This window comes from Oreochromis niloticus, linkage group LG4 (assembly GCF_001858045.2).
Source record: "Oreochromis niloticus isolate F11D_XX linkage group LG4, O_niloticus_UMD_NMBU, whole genome shotgun sequence".
Lineage (NCBI taxonomy): Eukaryota > Metazoa > Chordata > Actinopteri > Cichliformes > Cichlidae > Oreochromis > Oreochromis niloticus.
The window spans coordinates 2,788,086-2,806,568 of record NC_031969.2 but is presented as its reverse complement, the minus strand read 5'-3'; the positions used below and the strand labels follow the sequence as shown (position 1 = coordinate 2,806,568).

The window sequence follows — 18,483 nt, the reverse complement described above, 5'->3', positions numbered from 1 at the left end:
TCCTTTAACAATGCGCATCATGCAGGGTTGCGTTAAACGTGCGTGAACGGCTCTTACCGTTTGTTGATAATCCGTCACGAGCCCACACACCTGCCGGTCACTTCCTTGCGTTCGAACAAGTCAGGCACTCTGGAATGGCACGAGACACCACCCTGCACTGGGTGGTAATTAGATGGATGTAATGTTGAGGAAGAGCAGGAACTGGGGATGGGGGACTGCTGTCACCCAGGCGTCAACCCACCACCGTAGTCTTCATCATCCTTGCAGTGACAAATCAAATCAAATGTCAAATTGAAATTAAAAATGTAAATCATGAGGGCATCTCCGGGATGCGTTCCTCTGGCTGGGTCCCACTGCTCGCCCCTTCTTTGTCTCATCACAGCGGAACTGTCCTCATCCAGATCAGCCAATTTGGAGCAGACAGCAGCAGCACGAGACCAGACGGAGCAAGAAGCCATAGCGAAGCAGGAAGAGAAGAAGCAGGAGGGGAGGGGCGGCTTGTTGTCGGCGTCTCGCCGTGCCGGTTTCCACAGTCACAACAAATATTCTCATTAACTCGTCCGTTTAATTACAGCCGGGTGTTCATTTCCTGGCGGTGGCCGGACTCCGAGTGGAGCCTAGCAGGCTCCGGGTAGAGCAGGGAAGGACAGGCGGCAGCTCGGGCCGGAGAGGAGTGCTGCAGCAATATAGCCACTTGGGAAATCATAAAAAGTTCATGTTCACGTTAAGCGCGTCCACATGACCCGCCCGTCGGCCAATCCCCGCGCGCGGTCACTCATAAACTTGTATCACAAAGTTGTAAATTTTCATAAAACAACAAAGAATTTATTGCATTTCTTCATGGAGTGTTGTTAGAACCGAGCTGCTCCTTCTCTTATTTCATTCTCCAGGCCGCCATTTTCTTCCTCGACCGCTTCTTAAAAAGCAAGCTGAAAGCTTTCAAAACACTGGAGAGCGTGAAGAATTTTGCCACGCGTTCGTTTGGATTTTTCATTTCATGCTTTATATTTGTTTGATTTTTGTTCGTTTTAGATAATTAGACAGAGTTTCCTCATTATCTTCACTGGCATATTTGCATGACATTTTCATTGAGGACACGTGACAATATTTAGACCCAAAATGTTTCAGAAGCCAGATGTAGCTATATAAAGACAAGGTAGGAGGAATAATGTGGAGCAAACAAGTTTCTGTTTCCATACTGCATTTGAGATTTTTTTTTTTTTTTTTTTTAGTACAACACCAATATTCCGTGTTCTGCTGTTGTAAGAAGACCTACGCTGGGTGTCAAAACACAGACAAGTTTTCTTTTGTGAAAGGGGCACGAACGTAAAGTCTGCGTCCCTGGTGCTGAAATATGAATCAGCTGAATCAACAGAAATCTCTCATCTTTTGAAGCCGCCTATGAGACATTTTTTTTTATCATTAATGAATTATTTTAAACGTCTTTCTTTGCGTTTAAAGTGTTATGACACAAGGGGTTGAACGCAGTGTATCCTAGCCTACTGTGGAAATGTAAAAGTGAAAATCAGTTAAATGAGAGATCTCTAGACAAACAAAAACAAAAACATAAATCAGCATCAGCGGAGTGGACTACCTGTCCCGGCTTGAAACGTTGTGCGTAAAAGTGGTTTCGCAATGCGGCAAGGCGTCACCATTTAAAACCTGCAGGCCCGAAGCCGAGGATAGTCAAAAACTGCAGCGAAAGTATGTTAATGTTTTTACAGATATACAGTTAGAAATCGGAAATGTTCAAGCACATCAGAGCTTCATTTCAACGACGAGTGTCTGGACTAAACCTGACATAAAGTCTTTGAACGCATCATTTTATTTGGTAATGCAGGTCTTGTTCTCCCACAAAGAAGTCCAAATCCAACGCCTCCTGAATCTTAAAGAGGTTGCAGTCTAAATTGCTGCAGTATGACGAACCATTCCCCGCGTCTACTACAAGAAGATCTCTTCAAAGAAAAAAAGACCTTTCAAACGTTTAAATTAGGTTTCGTTGATATTAAAACCCAGCTTATAAGCGTATTTGCTTTGACAGCAGACTGGAACCATATCACATATGATCAAAAGCGCCAATATTAGCAGAATTAGTGTTTTCTGTCTTGTTGGTCAAGTCAGTCTCCATTTGTCGCTGTGATCCCCTGTATGATGCGTCCTATTTACAGGCTCGACGTTTGGGAGATTTCAGATTTGCTTTTAAACCCTCACTGACCCATGTGTGACCTTTCCAAACCAGCACACTGTCTGGTTAGCAGGAGAAGCGGATCCGATGCTTCCTCTATCTGAATAGCTCGAGTTAAATTTTAACTGAAAACAAAACAACAGCATAGAGCAGGACGAGGAATTAGTCCATCCTCCCATCTCCCGATGCCTTTATTGGAGTTTTTGGCCTTTTCATGGATGCAATTCACCCCCCCCCCCCCCCCCCCCCCCCCCACCCACACACACACACACACACACACTCATGCTATGATACTGGGTGGGTTTTTTTTAGGCAAACAGTCCTTGAAATGTCTGATGAAACTAAAGGCACACACTGGATATTTTTGGCTGAAAAATAATGGATGTACAAACAACACAAGAAAGTCCGTTTTTATCTTAAGTAATAAAGATTTCTGCTGATGCTAAAGGACCTGGATTATTGAAGCACGTTTTTGTAAATAAAAACCCTTTTGTTTAGTAACATATATCTGTTGAAAGAGATTTTTAAATATTGAAATGGTGATGAAGGAAAAGCGTTAGCCTTTATTGATGTTATAGATCGATGTATAGTCAATAGTGTTTGGTTGTTTGTTTTAAAATCAGACAAACAAACAAAACAACTGCGTTTTGTACTAATATTTTATTACACTAGATACCAAATCTTGTATTTTATTACATTATAATCTTTTAGTTTTACATGGCTCGAAGAATAATGTGCTAGCATCAATTATATCTACAAGCACATCTTTTAGAATAAGTGACTGTTAAAAATGAAGTTTAGAAAAAAAATTATATTCAGTCTTCATTTTTCTAAATATTTGTCACTAAAATGATATTTTCAGTATATAAGCAGTGTAATGCGCTAACATAAACTGTATATGAGCAACTAAGTAAGGAAGCACTGGTGCAAACAGTCGATTAATTTTAATTTTATTTTAAAAACGTGATCATTTACGATAAAAATCAGCCTTCTGCTGCAACGAAATTTGTTGGAACACCTTACCACATGAATGTTTCATATGAAATGTCTCGGTATGCAGTACTTACCTGTGCGTCTGTAGGGTAGGGTTCTGTATCTGCCACCACACTAAAGATCCATATTTACTGGACGTATAATCAGTGGATGAATATAATAATACATGGGTGTCCGTTTCGTTTGAACATCGCGGTGGTCATCCCCCTGGAAGAGTCAAACACTTCCGAATCTTGCCCTTCAAGTTTGTCTTTTCTTTATACATTTATGGTAACAACGTCTTATAAGGTAAAACAGAACTTTCAGACACTAGATAACACAAAACACAGAGAAGTATAATGCAGTACTGCTCGCTGACAATTCTTCCTACCGTAGAGTTTTTCTCATTAAGCAGAATTCCTGCTGAGTCATTTAAAACAAATCTTACTGTTAAATCTATTAGTAGCATTAAACTATGTTTTTTTTTGGTTTTTTTTTGTAAAAATTAACCTCTTCTGCTTAATATTGAGGGAACAAATCAAAATATTGAGGAGGGGATTGCCTACTTTCGCTTTGAACTGATAATAAGAACAGTAATACCAGAAAGTGTTGGATATTGATAGCTGTAAATTCTCAAAAAGATTTCGTTTGATGGATAGCCAAGACAGAAAACAACAAACAAACAAACAAAAAGCTAGGTAGGTATAGCTCTTGGATTTTGATTTGTATACCGGCTAATATGGGCTCAGACTTTTTCAAACATAAAAATGTATACATACATAATTGCACATGGAATAGATATTATTAACACGAATCTACAGAAGTCACAAGTGCTGCTGTTTCATTCATTGCATCAACAACCATCTTGTGCCTTTCTGCGGGAAATCACTTGAGGCAATAACAAGAAGGAGTCTAGGATTCTTGAACTGTAACAGAAGAGTTCTGTGTTGAAAATCACCCTATCCTGTAAATTCTGGTACATTTTGTCTTATCTCTTAAAATCTATAGTCACACATCAGTCCTCCTCATCGACCGCCTCCTCTTCTTCTCGACTCACTGCTGTGGTCACAATGTTCTCCTTTTTCCACTTCATCCTCCGATTTTGGAACCAGATCTTGATCTGTCTCTCTGTGAGGCCGAGCGCGTGCGCGACCTCTATCTGCCTTTTACGTGTTAGGTACCGGTTGAAGTGGAACTCCTTCTCCAGCTCGAGCGATTGGTGCCGCGTGTACGTCTGTCGGCCTCTTCGTCTGTCAGAGCCTGGACAGAAGAAAACATATTCTCTTTCAAAACAAAATCTTCCTAAAAAGATTAGGAAATGTGATGCAGGTTAAAAAACGTGGGAGTCTGACGTCACATAATGTGATCAAATATAGTCGCTTGTTGACTTGTCAGTTAGTCTTCGACTCCACTTTCTAGCAAACCCGAAAAACCTCTAAATGCTGGGGAAAAGCTTTTCAGCTTCTACCTGTCTGGGCTATACTTCTACCCTTTTCATCTACAAAATTAATGAAAGAATTTAGAAAAATAATCAGTCTGACTGCGATCATTGATGTGTAATTTTTAACTAATTAATACAATCAGTGTAAACGGACACATGCACATGGAAATAGGGCTAGAGAACTGTTAATTCAATTTAAAGCTAAAGAAAAAAGTCTCTTCTTGTGAAAAATTCATGAATCAGTGAAACTGCATTGACCTCCTGTGTTTATGAGGTCACACATCGCCTGAAGGCTAAAGAGAAACTAGGTCACATTTTTAAATCTCAAAGGTCATTTGCCGGACACAAAAACGTCCAACGCATTTCCTCTGCACATCTCAGTAAAACAAAGCTTCTTGTACTGCACCCATGACATTTAGAGATCAGTGGAAATCTATTGTGTACTGGACGATTTTCAATAGGGATCACAGTGCACTACATTTTTAGGTGTGCCCAGTGAAAATCTAGGTGTAGCAACCGATAAGGTATTTTACATGGTTCTTGTAAAATATTTACACATGATGGACGGATCACAATCTGTATCACAATCATTGTCTGTAAAGACTGTGAATTGTTATCGTCATTAATAGAGCAAATATATATTTATCATTAGGAATTACTGAGTATTTTTATGTACTGAAAATATCATTTTTGTGAAAAACCTTTAGACAAATCTAGTCCCCTTATTGTAATGTGTTCTGTACAGCTTCAAAACAAACTACCTCTTTCAAAATGACCATACAAAAAATAAATAAAACTAGGATAGACTAAATGTTTTCTTCTACTATGTGAATTGTAGGCGAACCCAATAAAGTTGCAGCTGTAGCTTGAATGCCATTCAAGACAATGAAATACTGTTAGTGACTATATCTACATAAAATCTATTAAAGGTTGGTTGTTTTAAATCGGAATGTCTGGTCTTCTGATGAAGGCGTTCTTATTCTGCCTAAATGACATTGACTGTATGATATGGAAGCACAGCTCATGAATCTTTGTCTGTTGTACTTGTTACTGTACAAGAATCATATATCACAGATGTGCAATCATAAAATCTATAACAAAAGGATTTGCAGTGCCTGCCTGTGATTTCCCATCATTCCTTTCTGTGTATATAATAACTTAATTTCACCAAAAAGCAAGCAAAATAAATACATACTTACGAAAGGCGTGTGTGTGTGTGTGTGATTATGCATGATATGGTTTCATTTCCTAATTATGTATAATTAGGAAATAAAATCTTTTGGGTAAAAATCAGTCTATGAGCTTGTAAAAGAATCTTGACTCCATCCATTTCCTTCCACTTATTCGATTTCCAGGTCTCACGGGGCAAGAAGACGGGTATAGCTTGGAAATACTGCTAATCTGTGACAAGTCAACACAGACAAATAACTAATAACAATTCATGATCACACACACCTGTGGTCGATTTAAAATGGCATAATGACATGCACTGCTTTAGTAAGACAGAGTATCTCAAGAGAGAAAGACACGGAGAACGCGCATCACGCCGAATGTCCCTAGAGCAGATTCAAGCGCAGGGCCATTTTGTTGTGAGACAACAGTGGTAACCACTGCACCACCGTTAACCCGAAATGTCAACTCACTCAGCCAAAAGCCCTAAATTTCTCTCTTTTTGGTTTGTTGTTCTTTCTTTCTTTCTCTTCTCTCTCTCGCACACACAGACACCAACCTTGTCACGTTCAAATGCTAAAAGAGAATATGATGTTCTGATGTTTATTTCCTGTCTACGGTTATTTTTTCTTAAATACACATTTCAGGGAATGTATTTATGAATGTAATCAATACATTTAATTTTAAAAAAAAGACTTCCAGAGACTTCCATCCTTGCAGCTACTGTTTGTATTTGATGATATTGTATTAACTGGCTGGTTCATGTGTTTATCTGTTTATTGTTATTCATGTCAGTGGATATCTCACCGTTTTCTCCTGTTTTACATATGCACATATTTTCCTAACTCACAGTTCATATCAATAATTAATAATGATTGAAGGAGACTAATTACATATGTAAACTCATATATGTTTACATATACGCCTACATACAAATTGCTCTCATTGTCCTTAAAGAGAAAGTCGATTACCTGCATTTAAAGGCTCACCCAGAATATTGTCGAGTATCTCAGTGTCTAGCACCTAGACGTGTTTTGCTAGTTTGTGTGTGTGTGTGTGGGGGGGGGAGTGAGAGAGAAATCCATTTTCCATTTTCATTGGTAATATTTTCTGCTCTCGGTTTGTCAGCAGTGATTTGCTTGAGCCAGATTTCGAATTCTCTGGCAGTCAGTGACAACGAGGGGATTTGCTGCTGCTTAGTGTCTCTCTCTGGTGCAAACACACACACGGAAAACCAAAACGAAGTAATTAAAAAGAAGTCTGTTGGTGTGCTTGTGCGCACATACACAGTCGAAGAGAGAGGCCAACAGTCTCCTTAATCCACACTATCAACGGGAACATCCGGGTCTTCTCTGTCAAGTCATCTTCGGATGCCTGGATCTAAATCAACATCTATAAATTCATTGGCTGATTCGACCTCGGAACACTCGCTCTCTCAACACACATTAAATAAAAATAGAGAAGACTGGGAATGACAAGAATACGGATTTTACCATTAGTTTTTTTTCGTGTTTGCTTAATTATTCTAATTATTTTTGTAGGCCACAATATGTGGGCTAGTATTTTATTTGTCCATTACTAAGTTTTTACAATTCTATATGACACATGTTGTTGTCACTTTCCTGCCTGAAAACGTGAAACTCCAAAATAATTTCTTCATTCTTTACAATATAAATCTCAGTTTAATGTTTAGACATTATGGAGCTCTTGAAATGAAAGGCACTTCAAATTTTTGTTATCCTGTCAGTCAGACAAGCACCCACACGGGGGCTGTGGGACAGGAGGAATGTATGGTGACAATAAATAATAGTGAAACCTGAGTCCTCTACACACGAACCTTGTCGTTGCTTTTTTCTTACCTGCTTTTTTCTAAAGGTGAGAACCTTCAGGTTCGCAGGTGAGAACCTTCAGGTTCTCACCTGCGAAGCAAGGCAAGCTTGAACATTTTTTGACTTCTCTCCTATATGATTCCACGTGCCTGTTTACTGTGGGGGGCAAAGATATCTTCAGCGCTTTTACGGAGGGTTTACACAGCAGTATTCCTAACGTGCATCCCATATTGTAGCGCATGTTCCATTTTACCAGTTATAAAACCAAAATATTGTATGCTGTATCTTTGTTGTAGTTCGAGACCCAGTATCCATTTTGCATACAGCTCGATGTCGGCACTCCAGATCAGTCGGTGGGAAAGAGCAAGCATTCAACGATCTGCTAATTTATAGTGTTTATAGTGGTTAGCTTATTGTGTGACAGTACAATAGCACAATGGGCTTTCAGCGGAGTGGTTTGTGCAGACAGTGAAACATAAGGATGAGGTGACCTGAGCCAAACACTGACTGTGATGATTCTACTCGTGACGGCCAGGTGAAAACTATTTTTCTTCATTTTCAAACAGTCAGAATAAAGCTCCACCCTGCCCCCGTTTTAAACACAATATCACCTCATGAATATTCATAAAGTCTTAAATTCTGGTTTTATGGCATTATGGCAGAGCCATAAAAGAACTGCAGAGTGGGTAGGGGTGCTGTAAAATAGTTGCAAAAAGACCCTGACAGGCATAGTTCATCAACCCACAGTGGCCGCTGCGCAACCGGGCCAACAGTTTAAAGACCGTTTAACGAACAAGGACACACACACACACACACACACACACACACACACAGCTCTCTTTCTTAGTTCACCTCCCCGTGTTCCCAGCTGACGAGAGGGGAGGGCGCCTCATCACCTCTCATAACTTTCTATCCCCATCTCTCCTCACCTGAGCTTTTCATCCAGGGGTAAATACACAGTCTCCCATGGTTTAGCCTTCTTTTATCGGGGCTGCTCTGCCTCCTGGAGGTCGGCTCAGGAAGCCTCGGAGCCTGCGAGAATAACTGAGTCCGATTGAGTGGGAACAGCTCTGCGGGGCACCTCAGCGGTCGAACTCCCAGTGAGTTACAACCTCCTTCTGAGCGTATTTCTGTAGGCTCAACACCTCTGATGCTCCCGTTTAGTCCCGAAAGAGAAGAACCAAATGACAAAGGAGAAGAGAAAGAGGGAGGAGAAGAAGAAGAGGGAGGAAACTGGACTCTACTGCTGCCTCTCTCATTGGATGCATAATGGTGGCGATATCCTCTGGACACTAAGGCGCACGAAGAAGACACGGCGGGAGAAGAAGAGGAAGACGGACAGTGAGACGTTGAAGCGTCCGCTGAAAGCAGAACAGGGCAGGTCATTGCGGATTGTTGGTATTTGGTAAACAGCGCGTTGGCAAAGTCCAGCGAACTCATAATTTGGCTCCGGTGATTTGTGGGCCTGGGTGGTTTAATGTCGATCTTTTTAGGAGCGACAGTGAATTATTGGTGGGGTATTACTGTCTAGATTTTCACACACACACACACACACACACACACACACACACACACAATCACCCCACCCTGTATTTCTCATCCCCCACCTCCCATTGCCTCCAAGAACACGTGACGGAAGGTCCACATGATGTCAAGATGTCCAATCGCGGACGGGGTTTCCCTCGGGATGCAAAATTAGGGAGTGACTCCTACAACATGTACAGCATTATACAATAAAGTCGGGGCAACTCAGAGTCTTCACCAATCACCTAGAAACCAAAAGGACTGAAATCTGACAAATATTCAACTCAAAGTTGAATCATTAACTGCCATACTTGAAATGGGCTTCAAACAAACAGCAGAGGACACTATTAGAAGAAGAATACTGGTTTAATTGGAACGTAAGCGAAGCAGCCGAGTAGACTTCAACAGAAAACGGAATTCCCTTCTTCTCAGTGTCTTGTCCCGGCTCATGGTTTGAGGGGACCACACATGCAGAGAGCAGAACAGACGAGCTGTTGTGTGCCTGCAGTGGACCGCGGCTGTCTGGTCAGTACAGGCAGAGTGATAGATGAGGATGTAATGCAAACAACAGAGAACGTTTAATGGAAGCAGTCCAAAGTGTCACTTTGAAAATCATTCTGTGAGCCCACGGTAAAAGATGAAATCTCTCCACTAATAATAAAAAAATAAAAAAATTACGGGTTAATATTTCTCATACCGTATCAGGCTTCTTAAAATACACCAGCTATAAAGCAGGCAAACAAAAGTTAACAAGTAATGGATATGGTTTCAAGAACTAGCACACCGAGTCTTGATCTTTTACAAATTCACCGAAGAACACAAAGCGGACCTCTCCAGGCCGTTTCATAAATCACCTTTACACGTGAATTCAGCTTTAATGAATCCTGCGCCCTCGCACTACATTCAGAGAAACTCACCTGGCGTGCAGGTGCTCTGCTACGTGCTTAGATGTTCAATTTCCACGCAGCATTCAATTCAAGCAGGATCGAATCTGCGCGTTGAGTCTAAATAAGAGTTATGAACTGGAAGAATGAGGGAGAGTTTGAGGATTGAGAAAAAGAAGATTTGTTTTTAGTGACTAGTCAGACAGTCGGATGTAGTACGCTTACACCTCTGAAAAAAGATGGCATCTGTCTCGGTTTTAACTGTTCATGTAGCAGGACAAGATCGCAAAGCATGGCTATGACGTTCACATGGGCAGTTGTTTAACATCAGGAACCCCCCGCCGAGATTAGATATTTTAATAGTATACTTTGATCATACTTAAAGTGCTTATCAAATCAGAAACATATCAGTCAGTATTACTTAGCTCACCAATCAGATCTGATAAAAAATTCCTTGGAAATTTTGTGTGCCCCAAAATGTGGTTATAAAAAGCCAATTTCTCCCTATATATATTTGATATACATTTATATTTTGACAACTACAACTGCCATATCCCTCCTTTACAGTGTCTCTATCTCCTGTTGGTAAAATATTATTGGAGATAAAATATCTGAATTTCAGAAGCGGGACCTCATCATTATATGACACCCCCAGTTCTACAGTGCCACACCTTCCCTCCCCTATTTCAATTCTTTCACGGCTTCACTTCTCATTACTACATGAGTATCTGCCAGGCCCGGGAGCCGCCACCAGTCCCCTCCGAGGCCTTCTCCAAACCGCAGGTTAATTCATGTTTGAGCCATTCGCCTTTATCTACTTAAACGCTGTCAAACCTAAAATGAGGACATAGGCCCAGCTAATGAAATGAACAAGTGCAGCCTGTAAATATGTACTCTGAAATTATATTTTCAAGTACAAGCTTCTTGACTGTGGTTCATTACTTTAAAACTAAAAATGACAAACAGAATGAAATATTTCGAACATTTAGGTATACATTAGTGCATGTACTTTTATTGTGGAAACTGTATTCAGACATGCAAATGTGGTCCACTTTGCCTCAAGATGTCAAAGCCTGTTAGATTTGTGCACTTATTCGAAGCCTATTTGTCTTCCTATAAAAGCTTTACTCTGAATCTGACTTCCAGCAAACGCCTAAAAACCCGACCAGTGAAATATTCAGTGATTTGATTGCATTCAAACCCAGACTTCACGGATACTCCACAGTTTAGGTGAATGCGGACAAGCTCATGCTCCGTGAATTTGATCTTCCCATGTGGAAACATTCGGATCTCAAGTATCACCGTGATGATGATGGAACACGGTGTAATGATAACTTTAGAGGTCTCTAATAATGTAAATGGAGGTGGAGGGGCACGCCATAAATAAAGTGATGTTTGGAAGGATGAGGATTGTGCGCGAGTGTGTCACCGTAAAGATTTAAGAGGGTGGATGTCTGTTGTTTTAAGAAGAGATTTCCGAGTCAAGGCTAAATGTTTGGCCTCGTGAACTGAGCGGTTTCAAGTCTGGCAAGTCTGCGTGGTGATAGAGTGAAGAGGGATAAAAAAGGAAAAGGATGGAAGGATGCAGGAAAGGAAATGGAGAGTGTGCGACACAAAAGAAGAAAGGCGGGGATTATACGATGCCAGGATAACCTATGATAACTGAGAGAACCAGAAAGTTCAACAGTGCAGACATAAAAGGAACCCTCAGCTTCGACTGTTTATCACATTTTTCCCATTTTTATTCTTATAAATGTTCTTGCTTTTGAATCTGCACTGCGCGCATGCGTTTAACCCCCCTCCCCAAAGAGAAAACAACATAAGACAAACACCACCAATCAAAAAACAAAACAAACAAATAAACAAAGGGAAAAAACGACAGTTAGAGGGTGTAAAAAAGAGACCCGACCTACTAAAACGGCATAAATAGGCAGTTTCATGTTGTTGGAAATTTCATTAATTGCTACGTCATCACCATCATCATCAATCATTGCCATAACAACAACATAGAAGTGAGAAGTACAGTAAAAAGTGCACCATTATCATCATCGTCATCATCATCATCATTTTAACTTAAAAACTATACAGCTGCCAAAGATAAAATTGTTAATGATTAACTTCTAACAATATAGAAATGTTTCCACGATAATTGTTCCACAAAGAAAGAAAGCTATCTTTTTTTTTCTTCTTTTTACGTTTATTTTAAACACTAGTGTAGACTATGTTTTCTTGCTTCATTGTCATGTTTTTTTTCCTCTCAAGTCCATCTAGCTAGCCAGTCACCATTTTTAGAAACTCAAGTTCCCTTCCAACGATTGAATCGTGGAGACAGCAGGGGAGTCCAGTGGCCTCAGTTAAGACAAAAACAGCCCACCCCTCACCCCATCCTGCCTAACATTTACACCCACCTTGTCCCCATCTACCCCATCTTCTTTCTCCCCCTACATTTGCTTGTGGCTTTTCTCGCAGCAATCATCGTTCACAGAAGCCTGTGACCCCGCCGTGCCCGCCACCGAGCCTCCTCCACCACCTCCTTCTCCACTTCCTCCTCCTGCACCACCGCCACCTCCGCCGCTGCCGCCATCCCGCAGCTCCTTCTCCCTCCTCTCCCTCTCCACTGCCTCCTGTTCGCTCTTGCTACTGGGGAACTTGTCCTTGTTGTTCTCCTTCTTCCACTTCATCCTCCGATTCTGGAACCAGATCTTCACCTGCCGCTCCGTCAGCGCCAGCGCGTGCGACACCTCGATACGGCGTTTCCGGGTCAGGTAGGGGTTGAACAGGAACTCCTTCTCCAGCTCCAGGGTCTGGTAGCGACTGTAGGTTTGGCGGCCCCGCCTCCTGCCCGCAGCTACTGGGGGGAGGTGGGAGAGTGAAGAGAGAAAATTATTAGACACAAAACTTCATTCTTCCATGTTTAATAATCAACTTAACACCACACACACGCACTCACATGCACTTGCGCGGAAACCTTCAGAACTTTCAGGTTTTCGTGAAAATTTACCTTCGCCAGTGATATTTTTGAGTGTTTCTTTTTCTTATGGATTTGGTAATGTTCTCATTATATCTGACGTATTACTGTACCTTTACCAATATCACCTGACTTCGAATATTGTAATGAGTGCACCGTGTTGTTAGCAAAGTCTCCTCGGTCATCTTGAAACGCCTCTGGGGACTCAGTTGATTTTGATACACAAAAGAGTGGTGGATGTGGATGAAATTTAATTTAAGCAAACAAAAAACGTTTGATGACTTTGCATGAAAATAAGTTTTCAAAGTGTTGCTAAATTCTCCCATCTAAATCAGTGCTTTTTGTCTACTCGCTATGGCTCGTTTCGTGTTGACCTTTAACTGATAATGTTTGCATGTCTATATTCATATTGCCAATAAATACATCTCTCATAACAATTTCAACACTATACACAAATTGCCACATTGTGCGTCTAAACCTCACCTTGTTGGAGGCGTCTACTGGCATGTACACTCCCAGGTCATCGCTTTTCCTCCAACTAGTTCTTTGTTCTGCTAATGATGGGGAATTAGCTTTCGTGCCAATTACAGTAGGCTCATTTACAAACAGAAATGAACACGACTCACAAAGCGAGATATCGTCCAGTGTCATACAATTTGCAATCTGGATCAAATACGCATGGGCCAAAGAAAAAAAATACAATTTAATGCAGGCGCTGTGAAATTATGTGACAGCGGTGCGTGAAGTTACAAGAGCACAGTAAAAATGGACGCACGCGCTCTTTAAACACGAGTCTAAAAACTGTAACTCCATACCGCTCAGCCGCTTTAACTGCAGTAATTAAAACGTCTCTTATGTAGACAAATCAACTGAAGACTTCCACTTGTGCATATAAATATTCAGTACTATAAATGCATCGTAATTTCCATTGCATTTCCAAACGTGAAAAATACGCAGAGTATTTGAGAGGAGGCTAAAGGTCTTTTCTAAAGACTTTTAAAGATGCCCACAATGAAAATTTGGAATAAGAAGGAATTATTTCTCAAAACATGTGCTAAATACAGGTCCGCATTGTGATGTAGTCTATTGATATGGTTTGGTTGTTTTCTGCGCATTCATATCATTTTATATAAACCCTTGCAAGGTACGTTTTTCAGCAAACAGGGCGATGTTTTAAATTGAAATAATCTCTGAAGGTTGAGCTAAAATGCATCCAACATGACTTCTCGGGGCTGTTAATAAACTCCAAGTTGTTTCAGTGTAAAGTGGACGATTAAAACAACACATTTAACCATGACAGCCTGGCAGCAGTATCTCCACGGTTTATACAAAGAGGACATTTGTGTAAGTGATTATATTTCCATAAACATGTTTGCCTTTCGCCTTTATTATTATGTCATAAAAAGGGAGCGCCGTGCCATGGACAAAACATGCCATAACAGCTTTGAAGTAAAAAAGGCTCTGAAGGGGGGGGCGGGGGGGCGTCAAGCCCAGAACCATCTCTCCGCAACACTAAAATGTAAGGGTTTAACTAAAGTTTGAGTAGTAGTCGACCACTCTGATATAGGGTGACACTAGGTGTGGGTGGACGTAAATGTTTAAATTTCCTCGAGTATACTGTATCAAAAACACATCTTACCAAAACAGTCGTACAGGTTGCGGTCTAATTTTTAAAAAGCGCACAAAGTTTACATTTCCACAGTATGGGAACAGGCCGCACGTGAAGATTAGACATGGAAATGCATAAAATTGTGAGCGGTGTAGAGGTCTTCTGTGTGTGTTGTCACAAGACTGTGACAGTGGCCGCGCTATACAGTTTCTTAAGACGCAACACCACGAGGAACTGAACCTTCAATCCTCGCCGTTTACGTACAGCCTGTGTTTGAAGAATATATGTTATTGTTCTACTTATCTTTCTCATATAAATGTTAGCTTATGTTTTGTCCATTAAGAATATATGCTACTTTAGTGGCATGCTGTATTGTTGAAATGTGGGTATAAGCTTACAGTAATGAAACAAATTAAGTTGTTGTCTACGAAACCTTTACAGAGCCACTGGAACAAATACTAAATAAATGTACGGGAGTTGACATTTGAGGAAGGAGACAGCAGATGCCAGTGAAAGCTGGGCCAACAGGAGCTAATACCATTACACATAGACATTTATTAGCTGGCCTAATCACATTTCTGTTCTCTTTGTGTCATGTTTAAGGTCGTACAGAGAGATGATTTATCAAGACTTCCAACCACAGGAGTGAAGTCGTAAAACTGGCTCATGTTCGCAAGTTTACAGTCAAACTCTAATATTACACCCCCTCCTTTGGAGCTTATATCTATGAAATGAAATGAAATAGAAGGGGAAGAGGAGTAAGAGACTAAAACCTAAAACTTTACTTAAAACTTTACCCTCAGTCCGTTCGGTCTCAGGTGCGTCTCAATTTTATCATTATTTTATTTTGTTTTTGATTTTGTAAAGAGACCTTACACACACAGTTATGGCAAGCAGTGAGTCAGGAAAGTACAACAGGCGTTTTAAGATGTAAAATACCAGAATTTACACTAACGCTGAGGCGGAAATGTTGTAGGAAACGCTTTACTAAATCGTGCGTAAATGTGAATTACCTGCTATTATTATTGCTAGGTTCTTTAGCAGCTGGGTAAAAAGCTGCATCCTGTAAGGATGGAGAGAGGGTAGCTTCAGATTAATACACATTTCAGTTGTTGTTTTATTTATTTATTTTTAATTTTATGATCATAATCTTGAAGTCATAAAAGTTCAGCACAGGTCATAACAGCGTCTGCAGCCCTACTTTGAAAATACAGTCGAGAACATAAGCGCGCGCGCGCACACACACACACACACACACACACACACACACACACACACACAGCCAGAGAGAGAAATACGGACTCAGACAAAACAGGCTACTATACATGCCAGTCCATTCACTCTCTCCCTTCAAAGCACAAAAAAACAAAAATGGCAACTTGCACAAGTCTTTAGGTCTGACTGTGGTGCTGCTTTACAAACCCGGCTCTGCTTTAAAACAGTTCTTTCAAAGAGAGTCACATTTATGCATCTTACGTGATTTATAATGTGAAGGAGTTAAACCGAACCGGCCTCATCTATATATCTAATGGCTTTTTGCGTCACAAAACACAAAAGCGAATTAAATATGAATCCGAGGGACTTCTCTTGGGGGATAATTTTGTTATGCGAGGTCTGTGAATTTAGAAACCACAGACGCTGTCCAAGGGCAAAAAATGCTCTGTCTGTTCTCACATGCATTCCCTGAGCTCTGTAGACAACTGACCACCGTGTAGCCAATAATCCCACCACAGGCAAGTCGTAAACCGAAAAAAACAAAGCCTAGTAAAAGTTTAACCGGGGTTAGAGCTGCATGTCCAAAATGTGTCGGTGAGGTTGGAAACAACTACCTTCAACATCTCGGTATCTTTTTCCCGTCTGTTGAAACTAAGATTTTCTGCGTTTAGTTCTAAACTGAAGGCACTGAGGTTCAGTTCCCCCTCGTCAACCACCATTCCACCATTTCTCCCCCTTTCTTGTCTATTTTCCATCACCCCCCTTCTCTTCTCGGGGCTTTTCCTCTCTCTATTTGGGACGGTGCAATTAAACCCTAAAGTCATTCACACAAGTTTTGCTGCTACCAATAAAACCATAAACGTGCTATTGTTTCCCCGATTTGAACGCTGGAACCTCTAATTGTTCTCCCTAAATTGCTGCTTTCAAAACAACTTCTCCAACTTTCCCCCACTATTTCCTGCTCCCTGTATGATTATATTTTCTGCCCTCGCTTCCTGGAGGACAAACAGCTTTGCTCTTACTGCAGACTGCTTTGTAGGAATGAAGCTCTATGGTTTGGAGGAAAAAAAGAAGAGAAAAATGTACTAGACTCGCCATTTCCTCACCTTGCGGCCTCATCCAAGGGAAGAGCTGTGTCGGCGATGGACTCTGCTCGGTTCCCTCCGCGTCCTCGCTCCCGAGTCCGGGCGCGCCTCCCAGCTTACAGTCGCTGTACTGAACCAGATCCGCGTCCTGGGCGCCGAAAAGTGTCTGCCGCTGCAAGGCGTCGTATCCGTAGAAGTTCCCCGGTTCACCGTGGCATGTGACCGCGCACGGGCTCTGCTGGTATGGGTTGCTGGGCAGCGTCGAGGCGGTGTGGTGGTAGAAGTCCTGGATTTGCGGAGCGTGCTGGAAGGTGGCGCCGGAGCTCGGGCCGTACACAACGGTGGGCCGGCTGCCAGCCAGGTCCTGCGCGAACCCGCACTCGTAGTAGTTCGGACGTAAAGAGTCCCCGCTTTTATATTTGGAGAAGAGCGAGTTGACGAAATATGAACTCATCTTTTGTGTTGTTTTCTGTTTTAATTTGTGTTCGGCTCGGCAGAGTCAGAGTGAGGGTGAAGGAAGAGACCAGTGGCTTTCAACTGTTTTCTTTTTTTCTGCTGCTTCTGTGGTACGGTTTGAGGCAGACACACACACACACACAGACACACACAGACAGCGAGCAGGGAGAGTGAGGCAGGTCCGCCGCCGGTGTAGGTGACCGTTGTTGTAGTGTTTTCCACCTCACGGCGGCAACAGACGAGTCGGCTGCGGTGTGAGTAACGGTGACGGCAGCCGGAAATGTGAAAACCACAACCAGCACCACAACAACAATAATATAACAATAATCACAGTGATTCCATAGAATTTCCAGCCCAGAGGAAGAAAAAGAAGAGGAAAGAGAAGGAGAGGGTAAGGAAGGGCTCGTGCGCATCACAATTCCGGTGTTTGCGCTGTAAGCCCTGTCGCGCTCTCAAACGGCTTTTCCGTGATTTACTCCCCTGCAAATGACTTGTTTCATATTTTCCTCCTTCTCTCTCTCTCTCTCTCTCTCTCTCTCTCTCCCTCGCTCGTTCTTTCTCGCTCTCACCCCCCCTCTCTCCGGCTGTGTCTCACGCGCCCTCTCTTTCTCTCACCTCCTGGGCCGGGTGTGTGTATGTGTGTGTGTTTCAAGGATAATTTGCATCTGTTATCAGCTCTTCATCCCATTGGGTTTTCTAGGCATACAGACAAGTGTGCACCAGCCCGCGCGCAAACCACACAAACACATGCGCAGTCTTTTTCAATTTCCCCACTTCTTTTTGCTCACGCACGCGCTTATAAACTGATAGATGATAGTTTCCGTCTGACGGAGCCTCTGTGCGCCTGTGATTATAAAATGTAATGAGAGAAGGAAAAAAGATGGGAGAAGAAACTGGGGAAGGAGAAGAAGAGGATGAAGAAGGTGAAAAAGAGAAAGCAAGAAAAGAGGGCACGTGCGCACGCACGCACACACCGCTCCTCAATCGAAACAAAATAAAAAGCGATGCCTTACTTGAATTTTGCACAGGTTAGTGTTGGCTGCACCTGTGATGCTATGTTTATGTGTGTCATTAGTGCATCGTTCTTATTTCTCATCCTGATTCCTTCAAGTGGAGTTGCAGTGGAAGCGAAGGCGTGAAAATAT

The 18,483-nt window shown here is 41.8% G+C and overlaps 3 protein-coding genes across 5 annotated transcripts in view; all 3 read right to left on the bottom strand.

The window, feature by feature from the left end:
• Nucleotides 1–913, bottom strand: part of hoxb3a (homeobox B3a) — an 80,257-nt gene extending 79,344 nt beyond the window's left edge. For both annotated transcript variants that reach the window (XM_019358331.2, XM_005468631.4), the window contains exon 1: nucleotides 58–913. The gene's annotated coding sequence lies outside the window, so the exon portion shown is untranslated. The remainder of the gene's footprint in view (nucleotides 1–57) is intronic.
• Nucleotides 914–3,635: 2,722 nt separating this feature from the next.
• On the bottom strand, nucleotides 3,636–9,138 carry hoxb7a (homeobox B7a). The gene is made up of 2 exons (XM_003446426.5): nucleotides 8,527–9,138; nucleotides 3,636–4,417 (listed from the first exon to the last, which is right to left on the bottom strand). Exons 1-2 carry the CDS (start codon nucleotides 9,035–9,037, stop codon nucleotides 4,173–4,175), a joined length of 756 nt encoding a protein of 251 aa, XP_003446474.2. The 5' UTR covers nucleotides 9,038–9,138; the 3' UTR covers nucleotides 3,636–4,172.
• Nucleotides 9,139–10,918: 1,780 nt separating this feature from the next.
• hoxb8a (homeobox B8a) lies at nucleotides 10,919–17,475 on the bottom strand. 2 transcript variants are annotated; one of them, XM_003446380.5, is made up of 2 exons: nucleotides 16,904–17,475; nucleotides 10,919–12,856 (listed from the first exon to the last, which is right to left on the bottom strand). In XM_003446380.5, exons 1-2 carry the CDS (start codon nucleotides 17,334–17,336, stop codon nucleotides 12,447–12,449), a joined length of 843 nt encoding a protein of 280 aa, XP_003446428.1. In that variant the 5' UTR covers nucleotides 17,337–17,475; the 3' UTR covers nucleotides 10,919–12,446. The 2 variants fall into 2 exon arrangements, with proteins under 2 accessions (XP_003446428.1, XP_005468685.1); XM_005468628.4 differs by having other exon boundaries at nucleotides 10,919–12,853.
• Nucleotides 17,476–18,483: the final 1,008 nt, after the last annotated feature.